The following is a 24,953-nucleotide window of genomic DNA, read 5'->3' on the forward strand; positions in this document are numbered from 1 at the left end:
GGGATGGAATTCCAGTTGAGCTATTTCAAATCCTGAAAGATGATGCTGTGAAAGTGCTGCACTCGATACGCCAGCAAATCTGGAAAACTCAGCAGTGGCCACAGGACTGGAAAAGGTCAGTTTTCGTTCCAATCCCTAAGAAAGGCAATGCCAAAGAATGCTCAAACTACTGCACAATTGCACTCATCTCACATGCTAGTAAAGTAATGCTCAAAATTCTCCAAGCCAGGCTTCAGCAATACGTGAACCGTGAACTTCCAGATGTTCAAGCTGGTTTTAGAAAAGGCAGAGGAACCAGAGATCAAATTGCCAATATCCGCTGGATCATCGAAAAAGCAAGAGAGTTCCAGAAAAACATCTATTTCTGCTTTATTGACTATGCCAAAGCCTTTGACTGTGTGGATCACAATAAACTGTGGAAAATTCTGAAAGAGATGGGAATACCAGACCATCTGACCTGTCTCTTGAGAAACCTGTATGCAGGTCAGGAAGCAACAGTTAGAACTGGACGTGAAACAACAGACTGGTTCCAAACAGGAAAAGGAGTATGTCAAGGCTGTATATTGTCACCCTGCTTATTTAACTTATATGCAGAGTACATCATGAGAAACGCTGGGCTGAAAGAAACACAGCTGGAATCAAGATTGCTGGGAGAAATATCAATAACCTCAGATATGCAGATGACACCACCCTTATGGCAGAAAGTGAAGAAGAACTAAAGAGCCTCTTGATGAAAGTGAAAGAGAAGAGTCAAAAAGTTGGCTTAAAGCTCAACGTTCAGAAAACTAAGATCATGGCATATCTGGTCCCATCACTTCATGGGAAATAGATGGGGAAACAGTGTCAGACTTTATTTTTTGGGGCTCCAAAATCACTGCAGATGGTGATTGCAGCCATGAAATTAAAAGACGCTTACTCCTTGGAAGAAAGGTTATGGCCAGCCTAGATAGCATATTTAAAAGCAGAGACATTACTTTGCCAACAAAAGTCTGTCTAGTCAAGGCTATGGTTTTTCCAGTGGTCATGTATGGATGTGAGAGTTGGACGGTGAAGAAAGCTGAGTGCCGCAGAATTGATGCTTTTGAACTGTGGTGTTGGAGAAGACGCTGGAGAGTCCCTTGGACTGCAAGGAGATCCAATCAATCCATCCTAAAGGAGATCAATCCTGGGTGTTCATTGGAAGGACTGATGTTGAAGCTGAAACTCCAATACTTTGGCCACCTCATGCGAAAAGTTGACTCATTGGAAAAGACCCTAATGCTGGGTAGGATTGGGGGAAGGAGGAGAAGGGGACGACAGAGGATGAGATGGTTGGATGACATCACTGACTCGATGGACATGGGTTTGGGTAGACTCCGGGAGCTGGTGATGGACAGAGAGGCCTGGCGTGCTGCAATTCATGGGGTCACAAAGAGTCGGACACAACTGAGCGACTGAACTGAACTCAACATCCATACATGACTACTGGAAAACCATAGCTTTGACTAGACAGACCTCTGTCGGCAAAGTAATGTGTCTGCTTTTTAATATGCTGTCTAGGTAGGTCACAGCTTCTCTTCCAAGGAGCAAGCGTCTTTTAATTTCATGGCTGTGGTCACTATCTGCAGTGATTTTGGAGCCCAAGAAAATAAAGTCTGTCACTGTTTCCATAGTTTCTCCATCTATTTGCCGTGAAGTGAACTTGGTTAAATTCCCACTTATCAGGTCTCAGGGAGGCATGCTCTGATCACCATGAAGACACCAAGTTTCGCTTTTATGGAGTCATGTCCTTTCTCCTCTCTAGTATATTCTACAGATGCAATATGTTTGAATGTGCAGTTAATGGATTTCTCCCCATAAAACTACATCTGATTATACTATTACAGGAAAATGCCTGCCACAACAAGATGTTCAATAATCGTTTGTTAAATGAGTACATCAAGGAATCTGCCTTGTGTTTGTTCCCAAAGACTAGATACCATATTGAGTTGGCATATATAACACACCCTCCTTATACATCACTAGCTCTGGAAAACCTTCCAGACTTTCTAAGTGTGGGTTAACTGTTCTCAACATCCCTAGAAGCAAAATACCACTGTATAACATGTTCAAATTCTGTCCTGTACATCATTCTAACAACAAACACAGTGCTTTGTGTAGAAGAGGCATAAATATTCACTATTTGTATTTCAGTATACACATTACTATTGTTGTTTAGTGGCTAAGTCTTGTCTGACTCTTTTGCAGCCTCAGGGACTGCAACCTGCCAGGATCCTCTGCCCATGGGATTTCCCAGGCGAGAACACTGGAGTGGGTTGCCATTCCCTTCTCCAACACAATACTACAGGGTCACATATCTCCCTGCATTAATGCATAAATTTACTTATTGTTACAAAAATGTCATACCTTCAGTAGCACTATACTGAGATTAAAGTAGCTACTGTCTCCACATAAAAGGGTGTAAAACTAAAAACTGCATGAGCAGTGCTCACACATGTCACACCCATGAGTACGGGTGTAACCCATGCAGGGGTTACAGTACTAAGGCACATGTAGGCTCTGTCCAGCCTTAGAGCATAATGTGGTTCTTTCCTCTTTCTCTGCATGACCGATGTGCTTCTTTTCTGCTATGAGTATCTTTGATTTACTTTATTATTTTATTACCACACATTTCTTCTGCTCTCTTCTCTGCTTTTGTCATTTTATGACTTCACAAATGTTCTCAAACTTTACGTGAAAAATTTGCATTGCTAAATGTGCAGTCTGCTTATTGTAAAAATTATACAGAAGTAAACTGTTCTTCAGCTAGTTCCAGATCCTATACCTTTCAAAAAGTCAGAATTTCTAGATAGACAGGACTTAACATGATAAGTCAAGATGCCAATATTCTTCTTTTGTCAAAAAGAGAAGGCATAAGCAAAAAAAAAAAGATATTATATTTTTATGGTTCTTAAATGTTACTATGCAATTTTTACTTGATCTAGCAAATGCTGCTGCATGAACAGAAAATTATTTTCAACTTGCTGAGGTAGCAAGTTTCTTTTTATACCCCCTTTATGCTTGAGGCAGTCAAATCTACAGGCAGTTGAATCTAGATTTATAGGTTATTCACCAAAAAAATTACTGCAAATAGCACCTTCAAACCTGAAAACTTAAGTAGTTTAACAGAATACACAGTCATTTTTGGCATTTTACAGTATCAACAGAAGCAACCAGGTAATACATGGTAATACATAACATATTTTGAGACAGAAGGTCAATAACACTATATTTCGACATTATAATTTCACAAACAACACAAACCAAAGACAAAGTAACAAATGTGCATTAAATAAACAAAAAATATTTCAAAATGGGAAGATGTCTCTAATAAGCTCTCCTGAAAACCAAATATAAACTAATTGGTTTCTATTAGAGTTCTTTAGCATAACTTATTATTCTATTTCATCTAAAAAGTGTCTTAATGGTTCTGATACTTTCCAAAATAGAGTAAAGAAAACATGTACATCAAAGTGGTAAGATAAGGCTTCCAGTTCAAGAAGGCAGAGTAGAAGGATGTGTGCTCATCTTTTTCTGTGAGCGCACCAAATTCACAACTAGCTGTTGAACAACCATTGACAAGAGGACACTAGAAGCTACCAGAAAAAATATAGCCCACGTCCAAAGACAAAGAAGAAGCTGAAGCAAGATGGTAGGAGAGGCACAATCATGATAAAATCAACATACCCATCAGGAGGGTGACCCACAAACTGTACAATAATACCAAAGATGTTCTCCCACTGTTCTGAATATTCAGAACCCCACCAGGATTCCTGGCCTGGGGACCTGACAGAGGGACTGGGAATCCCCAGGGAATCTGACCTTGAAGGCCAGCAGGATATGATCAGAAGACAAGACACAGGACTGGGGAAAACAAAGAGTCCAGTCTTGGAGAGCACAAATAAAACCTGTGTGCACCGAGACTCAGAGGAAAGGAGCAGTGACTCCACAGGCACCAAAACTACCTGCTAGTGGGAGCGGGTCTCCTGTGGAGGTGGGGGCTGGCAGCGCTTACCACAGGAGGGACGGGGGACTGACAGCAGCTGTCTGGAAAGTCCCCTTTGGCATAAACTTTCTTGGAGGCCGCCATTAACCAGACCATAGAGCCCAGAGACCTGAAGGCTGGGTCACCTCAGACCAAAAAACTACCAAGGAGGGAGCCCAACCCCACCCATCAGCAGATAACTGGATTAAAGCTTTACCGATCAAGGTCCTATCCTTCAGAGCAAGACCCAGTTTTTCCCACCACCAGTGCCTTCCATCTGGAAGCTTACACAAGCCTCTGAGCCTCCCCCATCAGATGGCAGACAGAAGAAGCATGAAGAATCACAATCCCACAGCGACTAAAACAAAACCCCATTACAGAAAATTAATCAGCATGAAAAAGCAGAAAGTTACATCCCAGATGAAGTAAAGTGAAAGTCACTCAGTCGTGTTCCACTCTTTGCGACCCCATGGACTATACAGTCCATGGAATTCTCCAGGCCAGAATACTGGAAGGGGTAGCCTTTCCCTTCTCCAGGGCATCTTCCCAAACCCAGGTATTGAACCCAGGTCTCCCATACTGCAGGCAGATTCTTTACCAGCTGAGCCATAAGGGAAGCCCAAGAATACTGGAGTGGGTAGCCTATCCCTTCTCCAGCGCACCTTCCTGATCCAGGAATCAAACCTGGGTCTCCTGCATTGCAGGCAGATTCTTTACCAACTGAGCTATCAGGGCTTCCCAGATGAAGGAACAAGATAAAACCCCAGAAAAACAACTTAGAAGTGGAGACAGTCAACCTTCCAGAAAAATAATTCAGAATAATGATAGTGAATTTTATTTATGATCTCAGAAAAAGAAAGGAAGCAAAGGTTGAGACAATGCAAGAAATGTTTAGCAAAGACCTACAAGAACTAAAGAACAGAGATGAATAATACACTAGAAGGAATTCACAGCAGAATAACAGAGGCAGAAGCACAGATAAATAACCCAGAGGACAGATTGGTGGAAATCACTGCCACAGAACAGAATATAGAAAAAAGAACAAAAAGAGATGAAGACAGCCTAAGAAACCTCTCGGACAACATTAAATGCACGAACATTCACATTATAGGGGTCCCAGGAGGAGAAGCGAGAGAGAAAGGACCTGAGAAAATGTTTAAGGAGATAATAGCTGAAAAATTCCCTAACATGGGAAAGAAAATAATCAACCAAGTCCAGGAAGCACAGAGAGTCCCAGGAAGGATAAACCCAAGGAACAACACACCAAGACACACAGTAATAAAACTGATAAAAATTAAAGACAGAGACAAAATATTAAAAGTAAAAAGGGAAAAATGACAAATAACAGACAAGGGAACTCCCATCAGGCTATCAGCGGATTTCTCAACAGAAACTCTACAAGTCAGAAGGGAATGGCATGACATATTTAAAGTGATGAGAAGGAAGAACCTACAATCAAGAATACTCTACCCAGCAAGACTTTCCTTCAGATTTGATGGAGAAATCAAAAGCTTTCTAGACAAGCAAAAGTTTAAGAGAATTCGGCACCACCAAATCAGCTTTACAACAAATGCTAAAGGAACTTCTCTAGGCAGAAAACAAGAGAAGGAAAAGCCCAACCTACTGAGTGAAGTCAAAGTCACTAAGTCGTGTCTGACTCTTTGCGACCCCATGGACTACACAGTCCATGGAATTCTCCAGGCCAGGATACTGGAGTGGGTAGCCTTTCCCTACTCCAGGGGATCTTCCCAACCCCAGGGATCAAACCCAGGTCTCCCGCATTGTGGGCGGATTCTTTACCAGCCTAAGCCACACGGGAAGCCCAAGAATATTGGAGTGGGTAGCCTATCCCTTCTCCAGCAGATCTTCCCAAACCAGGAATTGAACCGAAGTCTCCTGTATTGCAGGCAGATTCTTTACCAACTGAGTTATCAGGGAAGCCCTACCTACAGAAAATAAACCCAAAACAATTAAGAAAATAGCAATAGGATCATCAGTTCAAGTCAGTTCAGAGTTGGTTGTCCAACTCTTTGCAACCCCATGGACTGCAGCACGCCAGGCCTCCATGTCCATCACCAACTGCTGGAGCTTACTCAAACTCATGTCCGTTGAGTCAGTGACGCCATCCAACCATCTCATCCTCTGTTGTCCCCTTCTCCTCCAGCTTTCAATCCTTCCCAGCATCAGGGAAAATAGGATCATACATATTGATAATTACCTTACATGTAAATGGATTAAATGCACCAACCAAAAAACATAGAATGGTTGAGCAAATGAAAACATGCACATGTATGCTGCTTAATCCCCCAAATTATATGTAATTATTTTATATCATTAGGTTAATCACATTCCCATTATGGCTTGCAATGGTAATAATCTTTTTTGTCTGGCTATTGATTGTGGGCCTCCCTGGTGGCTCAGATGGTAAAACGTTGCCTGCAATGTGGAAGAACCAGGTTCAATCCCTGGGTCAGGAAGATCTCCTGGAGAAGGACATGGCAACCCACTCCAGTACTCTTGCCTGGAAAATTCCATGGACAGAGGAGCCTGGTGAGCTACAGTCCATGGGGTCGAAAAGAGTGGGACACAACTGAGCAACTTCACTTTCACTTTTTATTAATTATAAAAACTGATAAACATCTTTTACTATTGTGATTTGGAGAAGGAAATGGCAACCCACTCCAGTATCCTTGCCTGGAAAATGCCATGGACAGAGGAGCCTGGTGAGCGCAGTCCATGGGGTCGCCAAGAGTCAGGCATGACTGAGCAACTAATACTTCACGTCTCTATTGTGATTACGTAACTATTACTCACTTAATACCATTGTATCATGATTGGTTGACAGGAAAATTACAGAATTCTGTATCACCAAAACTACCATTTAATAGAAAAACCTGTAATGACTTTTTAAAATCCAAATGCTTATCAGAATTATCTTGGAAATTTTTGAAAAATACAAATGTCCAGGCATTGCTCTTTTTTCCCCCTTCAGAGCTCCAGGTATGTTTCTAATGAGCAGCCATGTTTAAAAACAAATGGACTATATGTGGATCTTTTACTTTTATCTAGTTTGTTTCACTTTTTCTATTTCATATTCAGTGCTTCCATTTCATTCAGTTTATGTTTTCTAGTTTCTCCATCTTTTTTCTTTTTGAGGTTCTTTCCCAAGTCTTTATCAAGCATAGTAGAAAAGCTTTTACATACATAGATATATATATAAATAATATGCATTATATTTTAGAAAACTTATGAATTTTTGCCTAACTAAAAAATGTATCATTTTGAGTCCACTTATCCTACTTAGTATGAATAGAATACTAGATTTTTAATTTAACAAAACAGATATGCAACAAGAAACAAAGATTTACTGTATAGCTCCAGGAACTATAGTCGATCTTTTGTAAAAAACTTATAGTGGAAAATTTCAAAAATAACACGTGTATGTGTATAAATAAATCACACACACAAACAAAAATTCTACTTTTGAAATTTAGTAATGTTTATCTTTATGCCAGCTTTTCTAAATGTCCTATGGACCTCTAATAACAACATATGAGATAGAAAATTTGTAAATATATTTGTGTAGTATATGATTGCTATAAATTAATTAATATAAACCTATTAAATGTAAATTATTAATGACATCATTTAAGATGCTACTATTCTTATTTTTTCTGCATTTGATAAAATATTCTCAGAGAAATGCTAATATGTCTATGATTATATATTTTTCTCCCTTATATTTCTTTTGATTTTTGCTTTATGTATCTGTGTTATTAAGGTGTCTAATGGTTTATGATGTCTACCTCCTATGTGAATGGTACCTATCATTAAAAATATTCATCTTTTTAAAAAAAGACATTTTATACAGATTTAAAAAAATGGTAATGATGAAGTATTTTAAAATTCTAGAAAATAAAAAAATTCCTGCACTAAGCATACAACCTTATAAAGAACTATCAAAATTCTTTACAAAGACACCTATATCTAAGAGCTATGCTGGAACAATGCTGTGCTGTGCTTAGTTGCTCAGGCTTGTCCAACTCTTTGCAATCTCGTGGACTGTAGCCTGCCAGGCTCCTCTGTCCATGGGATTCTCCAGGCAAGAATACTGGAGTGGGTTGCCATGCCCTCTCCAGGGGGATCTTCCCAATTCAGGGATTGAAACCAGGTGTCCCACTTTGCAGACGGATTCTTTACCATCTGAGCCACCAAGGAAGCATGAGGGACCAAAACTTATGATACCCTTTGAGTAAACTCTTACGCTTGACTATTACCAACAGTATATTATATGCAGGTACAGTTATTTTTATGATGCTACAAAGATCATTCCTGACTTGAAAATTGAGCTCATTCACCAGCAATCTCCTGGGAAATAGGTGTGTCTCTCAGGGGGAAAAAAAAACCCACAAACAAGAAAGATGCAAGAGTGGCTACTGAACAAGAATCTGACTTCTTTGGTCTTGATATGCTTTGGAGGAAGTTTCTAAGTGATAGGATGTAAAAGGAAGCTCTCTATCTGTGGATAGGTCAAAAGCTAGGAATTCCAAATTCCAGCAAAATGTCCTGAAATTGTTCCACCTCTTTGCTCTTTGGAACAGCTATCTCAAAGCAACACAAGGAATAATAGAGCAGGCTTCTCAACACAAGAGAGCTCTTACTTTATAATCTATACTGACATTGTGCTTTGTTTCCTCTCCTTATCCCATAAATAAATACTCTCCTCTAGTACTGTCTTGGGAAAAGACATTTACACTTGTAGCCTTTCTTATTCAAAGGTGAAATCAAGGGAATGAAATCTGGTATACCCTTGGGCCAGAGGATATCAGTTTGGAGGTAGCACCAGTAACCAAGGAGAGAGAACTCCAAAAGGGCAGTGAAATTCAAGGGGGAAGGCAATGGCACCCCACTCCAGTACTCTTGCCTAGAAAATCCCATGGACGGAGGAGCCTGGTAGGCTGCAGTCAGTCCATGGGGTCGCTAAGAGTCGGACAGGACTGAGTGACTTCACTTTCACTTTTCACTTTCGTGCACTGGAGAAGGAAATGGCAACCCACTCCAGTGTTCTTGCTTAGAGAATTCCAGGGACGGGGGAGCCTGGTGGGCTGCCGTCTTTGGGGTCGCACAGAGTTGGACACGGCTAAAGAGACTTAGCAGCAGCAGCAAGATAAGAAGATGACCTTTGTACTCATCCTCTCTTTTCCCTCCAGCTCTGCCCTACCCAAACAAAACACCTCAAAGCACAACCAAGGTAAACTTCAGATGTTAGAAACCTGGGGTTTCTAAGAAAATACACTTTCTTTCAGAATAAAATGGAAATATTATTTCTAATAATTATTTATGGTGTTTTGAACTCAAAACTGCTGGATAAGTCAAATATATGAAAATAGTACCTTACTTTTTCAGATATTCTTCGATTTCAAAATACAGAATTCACCAGATTTTTTACATAAATCCAATCAGTAATTAGGTGAACCACCAAAAGGTAAAGGTTTCTTTGATTTCAACAGCATCACTCCTCAGAATAAGCACCAATCTTTCCCAGAGAAGAAAGCAAATTTACATATCAAAAAGCAGATAAATTCAATCTCTTTTAAAATGCGTTCTATTTGATCAACAATTTAAATTAAATGTGCTCACCAGGACTTAATGAAAATCAGTACTGAATATTTATTCCAGACATTTGGGCTCTATTCTTCATTCTGTCCTTTATATCTCTGAGCAAATTATTGATGCCAGTGTTCCAGCTTCCTGATCTGCACACTGAGGGAGTTAAGCTATACAACCACTAATTCTATATAAAAAGAAAAACTACCTTTTTCCAAAATAAATACAGATGATTATATTCCCTTAACTTGTTTCTATTAAAAAAAAAAGAAGTTCTCATGAATGAGAAGACTTGGGTTCTAGTTTTCACTTTAAGGTTTAGCTTTGTGATCCTGACCAAACTTTTTAAACTTTTCTCACTTTATACAGTCCAATTTGGTTTTTTGCCCCCAATAAATACATTACTCTGTTAATTTAAAAAAAGAAAAAGAAAAATCTGAAAGGCTGATTATTTCTTTAAAAAATAATCCAAAAGTTAGGTGAAAGTCGCTAACCCGTGTCTGACTCTTTGTGACCCCATGGACTATACAGTCCATGGAATTCTCCAGTCCAGAATACTGGAGTGGGTAGCCTTTCCCTTCTCCAGGGGATCTTCCCAACCCAGGGATCGAACCCAGGTCTCCCACATTGCAGGCAGATTCTTTACCAGCTGAGCCACAAGGGAAGCCCAAGAATACTGGAGTGGGTAGCCTATCCCTTCTCCAGCGGATCTTCCCAACACAGGAATTGAACCAGGATCTCCTGAATTGCAGGTGGATTCTTTATCAACTGAGCTATCAAGGAAGCCCAAAACATACCTACCATAAAAGGCAGGTAGGAGTACATAAGTCCCCCTTAAAAAAATCTCAAGAGAAACAAAGAGATGTAAATCTGTCCAAAGTTAGTCAAATATCTTCTCTCAGTTACTTATTCTATGCATATAAGTAAGCATTACAGAACACAAGGTACAATTTCACAGTATTCCAAGTCTACGCCCCAACCACTAATGTTGAAGAAGCTGAATGGTTCTAAGATGAACTACAAGACCTTCTAGAACTAACACCAAAAAAAGATGTCCTTTTCATCATAGGGGACTGGATTGCGAAAGTAGGAAGAGATACCTGGAGTAAAAGACAAGTTTGGCCTTGGAGTACAAAATGAAGCATGGCAAAGGCTAACAGAGTTTGCCCAGAGAATGCACTGGTCATAGCAAATACCTTTTTCCAACAACACAAGAGACAATGCTAAACGTGGACATCACCAGAAGGTCAATAACTACAGACTGATTATATTCTTTGCAGACAAAAATGAAGAAGCTCTATACAGTCAGCAAAAACAAGAACAGAAGCTGACTGTGGCTCAGATCATGAACTCCTTATTGCAAACTTCAGGCTTAAGTAAGGAAAACCACTAGACCATTCAGGTATGACCTAAATCAAATCCCTTATGGTTATACAGTGGAAGTGACAAATAGATTCCAGGGATTAGATCTGATAGAGTGCCTGAAGAACTATGGACGGAGGCAGTGATCAAGACCATCCCCAACATAAAGAAATGCAAAAAGGCAAAATGGTTGTCTGAGAAGGCCTTACAAATAGCTGAGAAAAGAAGAAAAGCTAAAGGCAAAGAAAAAAGGAAAGATATACCCATCTGAATGCAGAGTTTCAAAGAATAGCAAGCAGAGATAAGCTTTCCTAAGTGATCAATGCAAAGAAACAGAGGAAAACAACAGAATGGGAAAGACTAGAGATCTCTTCAAGAAAATTAGAGATACCAAGGGAACATTCCATGCAAAGATGGGCACAAAAAGGACAGAAATGGTATGGACCTAACAGAAGCAGAAGATATTAAGAAGAGGTGGCAAGAATACACAGAAGTACACAAAAAATATCTTACCGACAAAGATAACCATGATGGTGTGATCACTCACCTAGAACCAGACATTCTGGGCCTTAGGAAGCATCACTACGAGCAAAGCTAGTGGAGATGATGGAATTCCAGTTGAGCTATTTCAAATCCTGAAAGATGATGCTGTGAAAGTGCTGCACTCAGTATGCCAGCAAATTTGGAAAACTCAGCAGTGGCCACAGGACTGGAAAAGGTCAATTTTCACTCCAATCCCAAAGAAAGGCAATGCCAAAGAATGCTCAAAATACCACACAATTGCACTCATCTTACACATTAGCAAAGTAATGCTCAAAATTCTCCAAGCCAGGCTTCAACAGTACGTGAACTGAACTTTCAGATGTTCAACCTGGGTTTAGAAAAGGCAGAGGAACCAGAGATCAAACTGCCAACACCCACTGGATCATTGAAAAAGCAAGCGAATTCCAGAAAAACATCTACTTCTATTTCTTTGCCTACACCAAAGCCTTTGACTGTGTGGATCACAACAAAACTGTGGAAAATTCTTCCAGAGATAGGAATACCAGATCACCTTACCTGCCTCCTGAGAAATCTGTACGCTGGTCAAGAAGCAACAGTTACAACCAGACATAGAATAACGGACTGGTTCCAAATTGGGAAAAAAGTATGTCAAGGCTGTATATTGTCACCCCTCTTGTTTAACTTATATGCAGAGTACAGCATGCAAAATGCTGGGCTGGATGAAGCACAAGCTGGAATCAAGATTGCAGGGAGAAATATCAATAACCTCAGACATGGAGATGACACCACCCTCACGGCAGAAAACAAAGAGGAACTAAAGAGCCTCTTGATGAAAGTGAAAGAGGAGAGTGAAAAAGCTGGCTTAAAACTCAACACTCAAAAAACTAAGATCATGGCATCCAGTTCCATCACTTCATGGCAAATAGATGGGGAAACAATGGCAACAGTGACAGACTTTATTTTGGGGGGCACCAAAACCACTGTAAATGGTGACTAAAGCCATGAAATTAAAAGACACTTGCTCCTTGGAAGGAAAGCTATGACCAACCTAGACAGTATATTAAAAAGCAGAGACATTACTTCACCAACAAAGGTCCGTCTAGTCAAAGCTACGGTTTTTCCAGTAGTCATATATGGATTTGAGATTTGGACCATAAAGAAAGCTGAGCACCAAAGAACTGATGCTTTTGAACTATGGTGTTGGAGAAGACTCTTGAGAGTCCCTTGGACTGCAATGAGATCTAGCCAGTCAATCCTAAAGGAAATCAGTCCTGAATATTCATTGGAAGGACTGATGCTGAAGCTGAAACTCCAATACTTTGGCCACCTGATGTGAAGACTGGACTAACTGGAAAACACCCTGATGCTGGGAAAGACTGAAGACAGGAGGAGAAGGAGACGACAGAGGATGAGATGGTTGGATGGCATCATTGACTGGATGGACATGAGTCTGAGCTAGCTCCGGGAGCTGGTGATGGACAGGGAAGCTTGGTGTGCTGCAGTCCATGGGTCCCAAAGAGTCGGACATGACTGAGCGACTTAATCAACTGAAGGTACAATTTCATGCAATATTTAAACATAGTCACTATACAGGAGTAGTTCCTGGAACTTTTAAGTTCAAATCAGCAAAATCTAGCACTTTCTGTGCTACTGGCCACTAAGGAAAAAAAAAAAATTACTATAGTCTGCCAGGGTGGCTGCTATTAGGAGTTATATTTTAAAATACTGGATTTTTGTGGGAATTATAATGAAGATTAAGGGCTTAAAAGAAAAAAAAAAAGTGCTAAAAAGATAATATAAACTGGAATAACAGACCAGTCTATACAGATCATCTGCACCGCCTGAAGACCACAATTTCAGAAATATAAATTACTCAGCACTAAACATTTCTCAAACCTACTATTTTAGGTGAGGCTGACAGAATAGATAATAATAGTTGAAGTGTTTTAGCATCTACTTCTTTTGAGGTCCGACAAGTAATTAAGTGAATAGACTGAGTACTAAAAAAAAAAAAAAAAAAAATGGTTTTGTCAGTGACAATAACAGAGAATCCCAAGAGTCATAGGAAACTCGAGATGTCAAAACTGGGATGAGTTGGTCAAAGCAGCTCTATGGTCAGAAATTCTCCTTCCAGTACTCTTCTCTACACATACCTTTGAGATTCTGTATATTAACATAATAGATCTCTACTTAAACATAAGATCTAATACATGCCAACTATAAACCTAGGACATCCTCCTGTCTTCTTCACAAGTCTCGTGAGTTCAAAACTCATCAGGAATCACCCCCAAAGTGTAGGAAGATAGTCTTATTAGCCTCACCTATTACTTCTGCCTTTATGAATCCCTGCCATTCAAAAACAGCAGTTTGGAGTAAGAAACATGTAAGGAGAAAATTTGCAACATTAAGTGGCAAATGTCACAAAATAACATTACTGAGGATTTATAATAAAATAAAGATAAGAAAAATGCTAAGCTGGGGTAGAGACCCTGGTTAGAGAATTCTGATGGGCAGGGGCACTGTCATCCAAAGTCAATTTTACCAGATTTTACTAAGAAACTACAATGTTTCCCACCATTCCAGATATACAAAAACATAAGATGGAGTTTAACCACATTTAAGGATCTTAGTTAAGAGTCCAAAGAAAAACAATTAAGTTTGTGTTTGGAACCAAAATAAGGACACTAGTCTTTCTGACATGGGTGGGATCATAATGCTGGATAGCAGACAAAAGACTAAATGAATTCATACAACTAGTTTGAAGAACTAAGGCTCACTCTAAGGAAGAATGCGGGAAAACTCAAATAGAAGAGTGATACAAAATTATTCAAGACAACACTGTGAGGTGAAGAATCTGAATGTATAAAGCTGGAACACAAATAAAACTGAAAAAAAAAGGTGACTTTTCAAAGCTAGTTTGTTATGGTAATGGTGTTTTATGCAAAAGCTATAAGAACACGAACAGTTAAAAGCACCAGAGCTGGAACCAGACCCCTGTCCTCAGCATTCAAATCTATCACTTTCCAGTTATGTTATTTTTTTTTTTTAAGTTACTTAACAATTCTCTGCTTTAATCTCCACACCTCTAAAATAAGGTATCTGTGGAGCCAGGAGCAGCGCCTTCAAAACAGATGTCACAGTACTCTTACCAAAAATTTTATTCACAAAACCAAATCCATCCTTTAGACACTCGTAGGCTGCACAATCTGGCCACAAACTTTTAAGGTCTTACTCTTCATTGGACACCTTTCTACTTTCAGGAACCATAGGGATTTAATGTCAGTACTGTAAGCCAATAAGCTCTTTCCTACCTCCTTGCCTTATCTCCAGCGGCTCTGTATCCAGAAAGCCTTTTCCTCACTGGCCTTCCAAGTCCACTTTTCTAGGAAATTAACTTTCCTTCCTCTACAATTCCATACCACCTTTGCCTGCACCTCTGTGCAGTTTACCACAATTCCCCCTGTTTGTGTGTTTGCTGTTTTAATGCCTCCTTCTCTTAGCGCTAAGACAGCGAGCAGGGGCAAATCTTTTTCAACCTCCTTTCCACCTTTCATCCCAGACTGTGCCTATGCAGGCCTGGAAAAGCGTTAGAAAATTAAGCTATATGTTTATAACCCTTACGGCTTAAGTTCCAGAAACTGCTTACTTTCGTATATTTTTTTGTTTGTTTGTTTTCACCCTAAAATCTTGACATGAAGCGTCCTTAAAAATCAGAACACCGTCATCCTTTCAAGAAAAGTTCTAGGGAACATCCACACGAGTCTCCAGTGCGGGCATTCTCAGCCTCAGAAGTTGTGTGCGCCGCAAAGGATGGCTTCCCTGCTCCGTGCTGTACTTGGGAATGAGAGGGCGCGGGCTCGGGCTCGGGCCCGGCGCTCGCCCCGCTCCGCCGCGCTCGGTTCCCCAGCCCTCGCCTCCCCCCGTCCCGCCGCGGCGGCGCCGTGGGAGCCCCCGGGCCTGCACCGCCGCCCGCTCCGCGGCCCCGGCCTCCCTGCGGCCCGCCGCCCGCCTCCCGGGGCCCAGGCCGCGCCGCCGCCTCGCAGGGAGCCGGGGGACTCGCTCGGCTCCGCGCGGCTCCGGGGGCGGAGCCGGCCGGGGGGGCCCTGGGAGAGGCCGGGGCGGGCGGCGGCCTCCGCCTATCCCGACACGCACCCAGCGCCCCCGGCCCCGGCCCTGGCCTCCTCGGGCCCGGCCCGCACCCGCGGCTGGGAGACCCGCCACTTACCAACCCGCTCGGGACAGCGCCGCTCCGGGAGCCTCGGCCATGGTAGCTGCTTAGGCCGGGGTGCTGGGGGGCTCGGCTAGGGGGCTGGGGGAGGCCTGCTACTTGAGACCCCCCAAAAAAAGAAAGAAAAAGAAAAAAGAAAAGAAAAAAACTCCTCCGGTCGGCTCTGCGACTGGGCATGCTCAGTGCGGCGGGCGCTTCCGCGTGCGGGTTCCGCTCGCCGCGTTTTCCGAGCGGCCGCAGGGGCCGGCCCGGCGTGCGGCTGCGAGCCCGTCGCGCTCCGGGGGCGGCGGTGCGCTGAGGACGGGCCGGGGCCGGCCGCTAGGGGCTGGTCTGTCGGCGCGGCCTCGCGGCTGAGGCTGAGGGCCGGTCCGGGCTGGTCTGTCAGCGCGGCCTCGCGGCTGAGGCTGAGGGCCGGTCTGTCAGCGCGGCCTCGCCGGTCCGGGCCGGTCTGTCAGCGCGGCCTCGTCGGTCTGGGCCGGTCTGTTAGCGCGGCCTCGCGGCGGAGGGCCGGCTGCGCGTCCCCGGGGCCACTTTCCCGAGCCTCACGTCGTGGAGACCCGTGGGGCGGTCCTCTGTGCGGCAGAAAAGAAGCCTGCGTTCCCAGCGCGCACGGGCGGCCGCCTCCCGAGGGCAGAGCTGAGGCGCTCGGCGGCGGGAAGGCGCTGCCAGCTAGGCTCTGAGGCGTTTCCGACAGCGAAGCTCAAACAGACGGTGTTCCCGGCCCACTCTACACGGGAGAAAAGCTACTTTCTTATAACTGTTCCTTCCCCTTTTCCATCTGCCCGGGTGCAGAGAAAAGAATATAATCGAATTTTTCCGACTCCCCAGAACCAAATTGGACCCTCCAGGTCCCGCGCTACAAGGAAAGTGAATGGGTCCACCCAAGAAGACCTGCAGCTAAGGGATGTGGGAACTCGGGAGCTGTGTCGTGCTTGTCTCTCACGCCGTCCTCCCGCCCGACCCGTGCAGGCCCCGGCGCGGCCCTCTGACGTTGGCGCGGGTACTGCCAGGCCTAGTTCCCGCCCACCCCGTGGCGGTGCCCTGCTCCGGCTCTTGGTGCTGAAGCGGGGGAGTGGGGGGGCGGGTCCGGAATGAGCATGCGCGGCGGCGGCGCCGAGCGGCGCGGGAGACGCTCCAACGGGATTGGGCGGCCGAGACTCACACCAGCCAATCGAAAGAGCAGGCGGAAGGGGAGGTGGGACCGGGAGACACTCCCTCAGAGTTGTCCCCACCCTCCACCGTCGTCCTTTGCTGCGGCCGCTGAGGAGAAAGGTTCTTCGAGTGGCGCTCGTCCAAGCTGAGAAGTTCGGCGGGGAGACTTAAAACCTTCAGCCGTATAACCAGAGCTACCTCATCTGTTTCATCATCACCAACATGGACTTAGAACAGAGTCTGTGAAACCGGACAGAGCCGCACCTGAGACTGAGGAGGAAACCGACTCTCACAGAAAGAGGGGGATAATTACAGAGTGAAGCTAAAATTCCTTAAATTGTTTTCATTTTAACTGACATATTTCGTTTGGGCTTCCCAAAAGTCATAGTTTTAAAATCACGATGTGTTGTTTAACTGGGATGCTGTTGAAATATGTGCCCAAGCACATTGCTTAATTACTGATTTTAATGAAACATATTTCGAAGCACTTTCAGAATGAAATTGCCTCCGGAGAAGGCAATGGCAACCCACTCCAGTACTCTTGCCTGGAAAATCCCATGGATGGCGGAGCCTGGTATGCTATAGTCCATGGGGTCACAAAGAGTCGGACACGACTGTGCGACTTCACTTTCAGAATTGTATACGATGTTTAGGCAATACATATTACATGTGTGTATTTCTATTTATAGGCACCATTCAAAATATCCCTTGTGGCGTCCCTTGTGGCTCAGCTGGTAAAGAATCTGACTGCAATGCAGGAGACATGGGTTCGATCCCTGGGTTGGGAAGATTCCCCCAGAGAAGAAAAAGGTTACCCACTTCAGTATTCTGGCCCGGAGAATTCCATGGATTGTATAGTCCATGGGGTCGCAAAGAGTCACACAGGACTGAGCGACTTCCACTTCAAAATATCCGGGAGTCAGGAAAAGATTTACCATTTTGAAGGTGAATAGATGACTCAAAGGGCTTGCCTGATAGCTCAGTTGGTAAAGAGTCTGCCTGCAGTGCAGGAGACCCCCGGTGTGATTCCTGCATGGGGAAGATGCCCTGGAGAAGGGATTGGCTACCCACTCTAGTATTCTTGGGCTTCTCTTATGGCTCAGCTGGTAAAGAATCCGCCTGCGATGCGGGAGACCTGGGTTCCATCCCTGGGTTGGGAAGAAACCCTGGAGAAGGGAAAGGCTACCCACTCCAGTATTCTGGACTGGAGAATTCCATGGACTGTATAGTCCATGGGATCGCAAAGAGTGGGACAGGACTGCATGACTTTCACTTTCACGTAGATGAATCAAAATTAAATGACTGATAATTTTTGTTTGTTGTGAAACAGAATTTTCCCTTGTTCAGTCGCTAAGTCCTGTCCTCAGCTCTTTGCAGCCCTGTGGACTGCAGCACATCAGGCTTCCCTGTCCTTCACTGTCTCAGGGAGTTTGCTCAAATTAATGTCCTGTTGAGTTTGTGAAGCTGTCATAATCTCATGCTCTGCTGCCCTCTTCTTTTGCCTTCAGTCTTTCACAGCATCAGAGTCTTTTCCACTGAGTCTGCTCTTCCATCAAGTAGTCAAAGTGTGAAAGTAATATGTTGTCCCAATCAGAGTTCTTCACTTTCTAAATATAAGGCCTTACACATATGGTTTCATATGCAGTGTATACAATAAGAATTTACCATTGTGTGGTACTTAACAATAACTTTATTAAAATTCTCCATAAAACATTAAATTCTCTTATGGTAAGAAATGCTTAAAGAATGGATTGAAGATTCCCACTGGAGGAATTTGGGATAATATAAGCCTCAAAAAGAGTAATTGGAATAATTGAATTTAAAAATTGGGTAAAGAAAATGCATGAGTTTAAAAGTGACAGTAGAAATAAATAAAGGGAAGGAGGATGAAAACTTTTCTTTCATAGAAATACCAGAGAATAAATGTACAACAAATAATAGAATTAGAAAATCACCATTTTGCAAATCAGTCGCAATAGATTCGGACTAGAGAATGCCAAAAGTCACTGGGTGAAAGATAGTAGGAGTACAGCATATTCACTTGGTGTCAAGGTATCAAAATGTTAAAGTATCGAAGTCTGTTTTTCCCTTACTTATTATAAAAGGGAAAAACATACCTTTATCTTAAAAAAAAAAAGTGCCTTAAATAAGTAATCAAGGCTAATCAATAATGGGACGATCGGATGTTATGTGCTTACCGATCCACTGCAATTAGAAATACGTATCATATGACAAATATTCTTGACAAAGTTGTTTACCCTGAATTTGAGTGAACTTCTAGATCCCTACCCTAACCTCCACCCCCAGCCCTTGGGCACATTTGGGTATGTGTGGAGACGTTTTGGTTGTTACAACCTGGTGGAAATGGGAAAATATTAAACATCCTGCAACGCACAAGATAGCTACCTGATCCAAGATGTCAGCAGTGCCAAGGCTGAGATACTTAGGGAATTTAACAAGTAAAACATAAGGAAACAGGCAGAGAAATCTGGAATCTGGCATCTTCTACAAGAAACTTGGCATGGACTGTACAAATGTAATTTAACTTTACCTTTGTAAAAATGTTATTAAAAAAAAAATTCTTCCAGGTTAAAAAGACATGACAACATCATGCAATCATGGATTTAAAAAGAATAAAGGGAAGGAACAGAAGGAAAGATGTTGCGGCCAAATGCTCAAATTTCAATATGGGCTAGATATTGGATAGTATAATGGAAGTATAATTTTCTTAGATGTGATAATAGTCCTTAATATGAGAAATTTATGTCAAATATTTATGGCTGAAGAGCTGTAGTGTTTATAACTACATATGTGTGTGTGTGTGTCTATGAAAGAAGGTAAATGTGGCAAAATGTTTAAGATGGAATCTAATTGGAGGGCCCAGTGCTCATTATATACTTTTTAAAATCTTTGTCTAAATTTCAAAGTTTTCAAAATAAAAATTTAAGAGAAAAGCATGAAATATACTAATTTCTTTCACATCAAGAATTGGGATTATGTTCTATATAGATAAGTTAATGCCATGCGATATGGTAGGAGCTGACTAGACAAAAAATTAGATTTCCATTTTTAATAAGATGAATCATTGATTTACAGAAAATATAAAATCTACAATGAACTGAAAGCTGCAGAAGAGCCTAAAGAATACAGAAGAGCTGTGTTAGGTATAAGAGGACAAAAAGGAGGAATTAAATGTATTTGGAGTCAGTGGGATAAATCAAGAGAAGAGAGACTGAAAATCCATTCAGTTGTTTCATTTCAGTGAAAGAAAAGTTTCTCAGATTGAAAATGAAAGAAGGCTTTGGATAAGGAGGTAAAAACCACAATAAAAAATGGTATTATAAGAGTACCTAGCCCCTCTGAGGCACATTAAATCTTTCACCTTAAACCATTTACATTCCAGAGAATACTAAGATAACCTGTGAATGACTTAGATGAGCCAATGCCAGGGAGCTCTGACGAACTGCTGAGTTTATCAGGAAATGTGCTAGATGCCTGTAAACAAGAAAAAAATATTTTCAGTCTTAAAAAGGGGAGAAATGTATTTTCAACAAATGGTGCTGGGACAACTCGGTATTCCCATGCGGAAGAAAAAAGTTGGACCCCCTTTAACATCATATGTAAAAATTAACTCAAAACTGATTATAGATGTAAATGCAAGGGCTAAAAATATAATACTCAAAATGTTAAAGCAAATCTTCACAACAATGGGTTAGGCAATAGATATGGCAACCAAAGCACAATTTTAAAAAGAGAAATTAGATTATTTAAACTTCATCAAAATGTAAAACTTTTAAAAGGGAAGGAAATCCAAAGAAAAGGAGAGATATATGTGTGTGTGACTGATTCACTATGCTGTACAGCAGAAACTAACAACATTGTAAAGTAACTATTCCCCAATTAAAAAAAACAATTAACTTTTGTGCCTCAAAGGCAGTGAAAAGACAATTTACAGAATGAGAGAAAATGGGATTTTGTATCAAGAATATATAAAGACTTGTAATTCAATAATAGAAAGACAACTCAGTTAAAAATGAGGAAAGCATTTTAGCAGATATTTCTCCAAAGGACATATACAGATGGTCAATAAGTAGATGAAAAAGTGCTCAACATCATTACTCATTGCATGCACATGTGCTGCGTTTCTTCAGTTATGTCTAACTCTTTCTGACCTTATGGACTGTAACCTCCCAGGCTCCTCTGTCCAGGGGGTTCTCCAGGCAAGAAGACAAGTGGGTTGCCATGCCCTCCTCCAGGGGATCTTCCTGACCCATGGATGGAACCCACATCTCCTGCACTGGCAGATGGGTTCTTTAACACTAACACTACCCGGGAAGCCCCCATTTGTCATTAGGGAAATACAAATCAAAACCACATGAGATACTTCACTCCCACTATTACGACTATGGTTAAACAGAAGAATGGTGATAAATGTTGGTGAGGATGTGGAGAAACTGGAACCTTCATACATGGCCAGTGGGAATGTAAAATCATGCAACAACTTTGGAAATCAATTTGGCAGGTCCTCAAAAAGTTAAAGAGTTGTCATATGACTCAGCAATTAATATATCAGTTCATTTCAGCTCAGTCGTGTCCGACTCTGCGACCCCATGAACTACAGCATGCCACGCCTCCCTGTCCATCACCAACTCCCGGAGTCCACCCAAACCCATGTCCCTTGAGTCGGTGATGCCATCCAACCATCTCATCCTCTGTCGTCCCCTTCTCCTCCTGCCCTCAATCTTTCCCAGCATCAGGGTCTTTTCAAATGAGTCAGCTCTTCTCATCAGGTGGCCAAAGTATTGGAGTTTCAGCTTCAACATTAGTCCTTCCAATGAACACTCAAAACTGATCTCCTTTAGGATGGACTGGTTGGATCTCCTTGCAGTCCAAGGGACTCTCAAGAGTCTTCTCCAACAACACAGTTCAAAAGCATCAATTCTTTGGCCCTCAGCTTTCTTTGTAGTCCAACTCTCACATCCATACATGACTACTGGAAACACCATAGCCTTGACTGGATGGACCTTTGTTGACAAAGTAATGTCTCTGCTCTTTAATATGCTGTCTAGGTAGGACATAACTTTCCTTCCAAGGAGTAAGCATCTTTTAATTTCATGGCTGCAGTCACCATCTGCAGTGCTTTGGGAGCCCAGAAAAATAAAGTCAGCCACTGTTTCCACTGTTCCCCATCTATTTGCCATGAAGTGATGGGACTGGATGCCATGATCTTAGTTTTCTGAATTTTGACTTTTAAGCCAACTTTTTCACTCTCTTCTTTCACTTTGATCAAGAGGCTCTTTAGTTCTTCTTCACTTTCTGCCATAAGGGTGGTGTCATCTGCATATCTGAGGTTATAGATATTTCTCCCTGTAATCTGGATTCCAGCTTGTACTTCTTCCAGCCCAGCATTTCTCATGATATACTCTGCATAGAAGTTAAATAAGCAGGGTGACACTATACAGCCATGATTACTCCTTTTCCTATTTGGAACCAGTCTGTTGTTCCATGTCCAGTTCTCACTGTTGCTTCCTGACCTGCATACAGGTTTCTCAAAAGGCATGTCAGGTGGTCTGGTATTCCCATCTCTTTCAGAATTTTCCACAGTTTATTGTGATCCACACAGTCAAAGGCTTTGGCATAGTCAATAAAGCAGAAATAGATGTTTTTCTGGAACTCTCTTGCTTTTTCGATGATCCAGCAGATCTTGGCAATTTGATCTCTGGTTCCTCTGCCTTTTCTAAAACCAGCTTGAACATCTGAAAGTTCATGGTTCACGTATTGCTGAAGCCTGGCTTGGAGAATTTTGAGCATTACTTTACTAACGTGTGAGATGAGTGCAATTGTGCGGTAGTTTGAGCATTCTTTAGCATTTCCTTTCTTTGGGATTGAAATGAAAACTGACCTTTTCCAGTCCTTTGGCCACGGCTGAGTTTTCCAAATTTGCACTCAATTTGCACTCAAATTGAGTGCAGCACTTTTACAGCATCGTCTTTCAGGATTTAGAACAGCTTAACTGGAATTCCATCACTTCCACTAGCTTTGTTCATAGTGATGTTTCCTAAGGCCCACTTGACTTCACATTCCAGGATGTCTGGTTCTAGGTGAGTGTGAGTGATCACACCATCGTGATTATCTGAGTCGTGAAGATCTTTTTTGTACAGCTCTTCTGTGTATTCTTGCCACCTCTTCTTAATATCTTCTGCTTCTGTTAGGTCCGTACAATTTCTGTCCTTTATTGAGCCCATCTTTGCATGAAATGTTCCCTTGGTATCTCTAATTTTCTTGAAGAGATCTCTAGTCTTTCCCATTCTATTGTTTCCCTCTACTTCTTTTCATTTATCACTGAGGAAGGCTTTCTTATCTCTCCTTGCGATTCTTTGGAACTCTGCATTCAAATTGGTATATCTTTCCTTTTCTCCTTTGCTTTTCACTTCTCTTCTTTTCTCAGCTATTTGTAAGGCCTCCATAGACAGCCATTTTGCTTTTTTTGCATTTCTTTTTCTTGGGGATGGTCTTGATTCCTGTCTCTTGTACAATGTCACAAACCTCTGTCCATAGTTCATCAGGAACTCTGTCTATCAGATCTAGTCCCTTAAATCTATTTCTCACTTCCACTGTATAGTCATAAGGGATTTGATTTAGGTCATATCTGAATGATCTAGTGGTTTCCCCCACTTTCTTCAATATAAGTCTGAATTCGACAATAAGGAGTTCATGATCTGAGCCACAGTCCGCTCACAGTCTTGTTTTTGCTGATTATATAGAGCTTCTCCATCTTTGGCTGCAAAGAATATAATCAATCTGATTTCGGTGTTGACCATCTGTTGATGTCCATGTGTAGAGTTTTCTCTTGTGTTGTTGGAAGAGGGTGTTTGCTATGACCAGTGTGTCCTCTTGGCAGAACTCTATTAGCCTTTGCCCTGCTTCATTCTGTACTCCAAGGCCAAATTTGCCTGTTACTCCAGGTATTTCTTGACTTCCTTCTTTTGCATTCCAGCCCCCTATAATGAAAAAGACAGCTTTTGGGGGTGTTAGTTCTAGAAGGTCTTGTAGGTCTTCATAGAACCGTTCAACTTCAGCTTATACTCAAGAGAAATGGAAACATATGTCCACATAAAAACATGGACATGGATATTCACAGTCTTATTCATAATAACCAATAAGTGGGAAAAAAATCCAAATGTCCATCAACTGATGAAAAGGTGAATAAAAGGAGTGGGAATTCACAAGCTGAAGACCAGAGAATTTACTGTTAACCCACTTGATATGGTTCTAGAACTCATGATTTACAAAATGATTTAGTAGGAAGAGTAATTCAAATAACTGATGTCTAAAGATTGAGTCCTCGAATTCTATGAAAAATGAACTCTTTCCTTAAAAAAAAAAAAACTTCTTAACTACTGACTACGAGAAGTAGGTTGCCATCAGGAGAGACCAGGTTATGCCATGACAAACAACCACAAAATATTAGTGATTTGTGATCAAAACTTTTTTATTTCTCTTCCATATGATGTGTCCACTGTGGATGTCTAGAGAATGGGGGGAAAGACCTTCTCACTTTAGAACCCTGACAGAGCACTAACCATCTGGAAGATCACTGGTGGAAGCAGTAGCAGGAAGGAAGACTCTGGAGTATCTCACACTGGAAACTGAATGCTCCTCCAGGACTGGACACAGGACAACACAAGAAGTCATACACCAAGAGCCGGTAGGTGAAGAGCCAGAAATACTCAGTGAGCGAGATTAATGACTGTGGTAGTCAATGTGGTGCAGTACCGTTTGTAATGACAAAATCCTGGAGATAAACAAAGTCAATCAATAGTGGAATATTTAGATAAATTATAATGGGTACCATAGACATTACCAAAAGAAAAAAGGAAAAGAAATAGATCGTTATGTACTGACTAAGATACATTAGCCAGATACATATGTGGAGTAAAAGAATAAAAGCAAGTTTTAATGTGATTAATTAGTACAAATCCTTAAGAAAAAGGCAACGTTTCAGTAGAGAAATGGGCAGAGTATATGAATATTGTCGTTTAGTCACTTGAGCAGTGTCTGACTCTTTTGGGGGCCCCTCGGGCTGTAACCCTCCAG

The 24,953-nt window shown here is 41.9% G+C and overlaps 1 protein-coding gene across 8 annotated transcripts in view; it reads right to left on the minus strand.

Moving 5' to 3' along the window:
- The window catches only part of TDRD3 (tudor domain containing 3), a 197,371-nt gene extending 181,468 nt beyond the window's left edge, over positions 1 to 15,903 (minus strand). For all 8 annotated transcript variants that reach the window (XM_081550321.1, XM_081550322.1, XM_081550320.1 and 5 more), the window contains exon 1: positions 15,702 to 15,903. In XM_081550321.1, coding sequence (XP_081406447.1) covers positions 15,702 to 15,881 — 180 coding nt within the window. In that variant the 5' untranslated portion in view covers positions 15,882 to 15,903. The remainder of the gene's footprint in view (positions 1 to 15,701) is intronic.
- Between the last annotated feature and the right edge of the window lie 9,050 nt (positions 15,904 to 24,953).

This window comes from Giraffa tippelskirchi, chromosome 12 (genome assembly GCF_054371585.1).
Source record: "Giraffa tippelskirchi isolate mGirTip1 chromosome 12, T2T-mGirTip1v1.2.pri, whole genome shotgun sequence".
Lineage (NCBI taxonomy): Eukaryota > Metazoa > Chordata > Mammalia > Artiodactyla > Giraffidae > Giraffa > Giraffa tippelskirchi.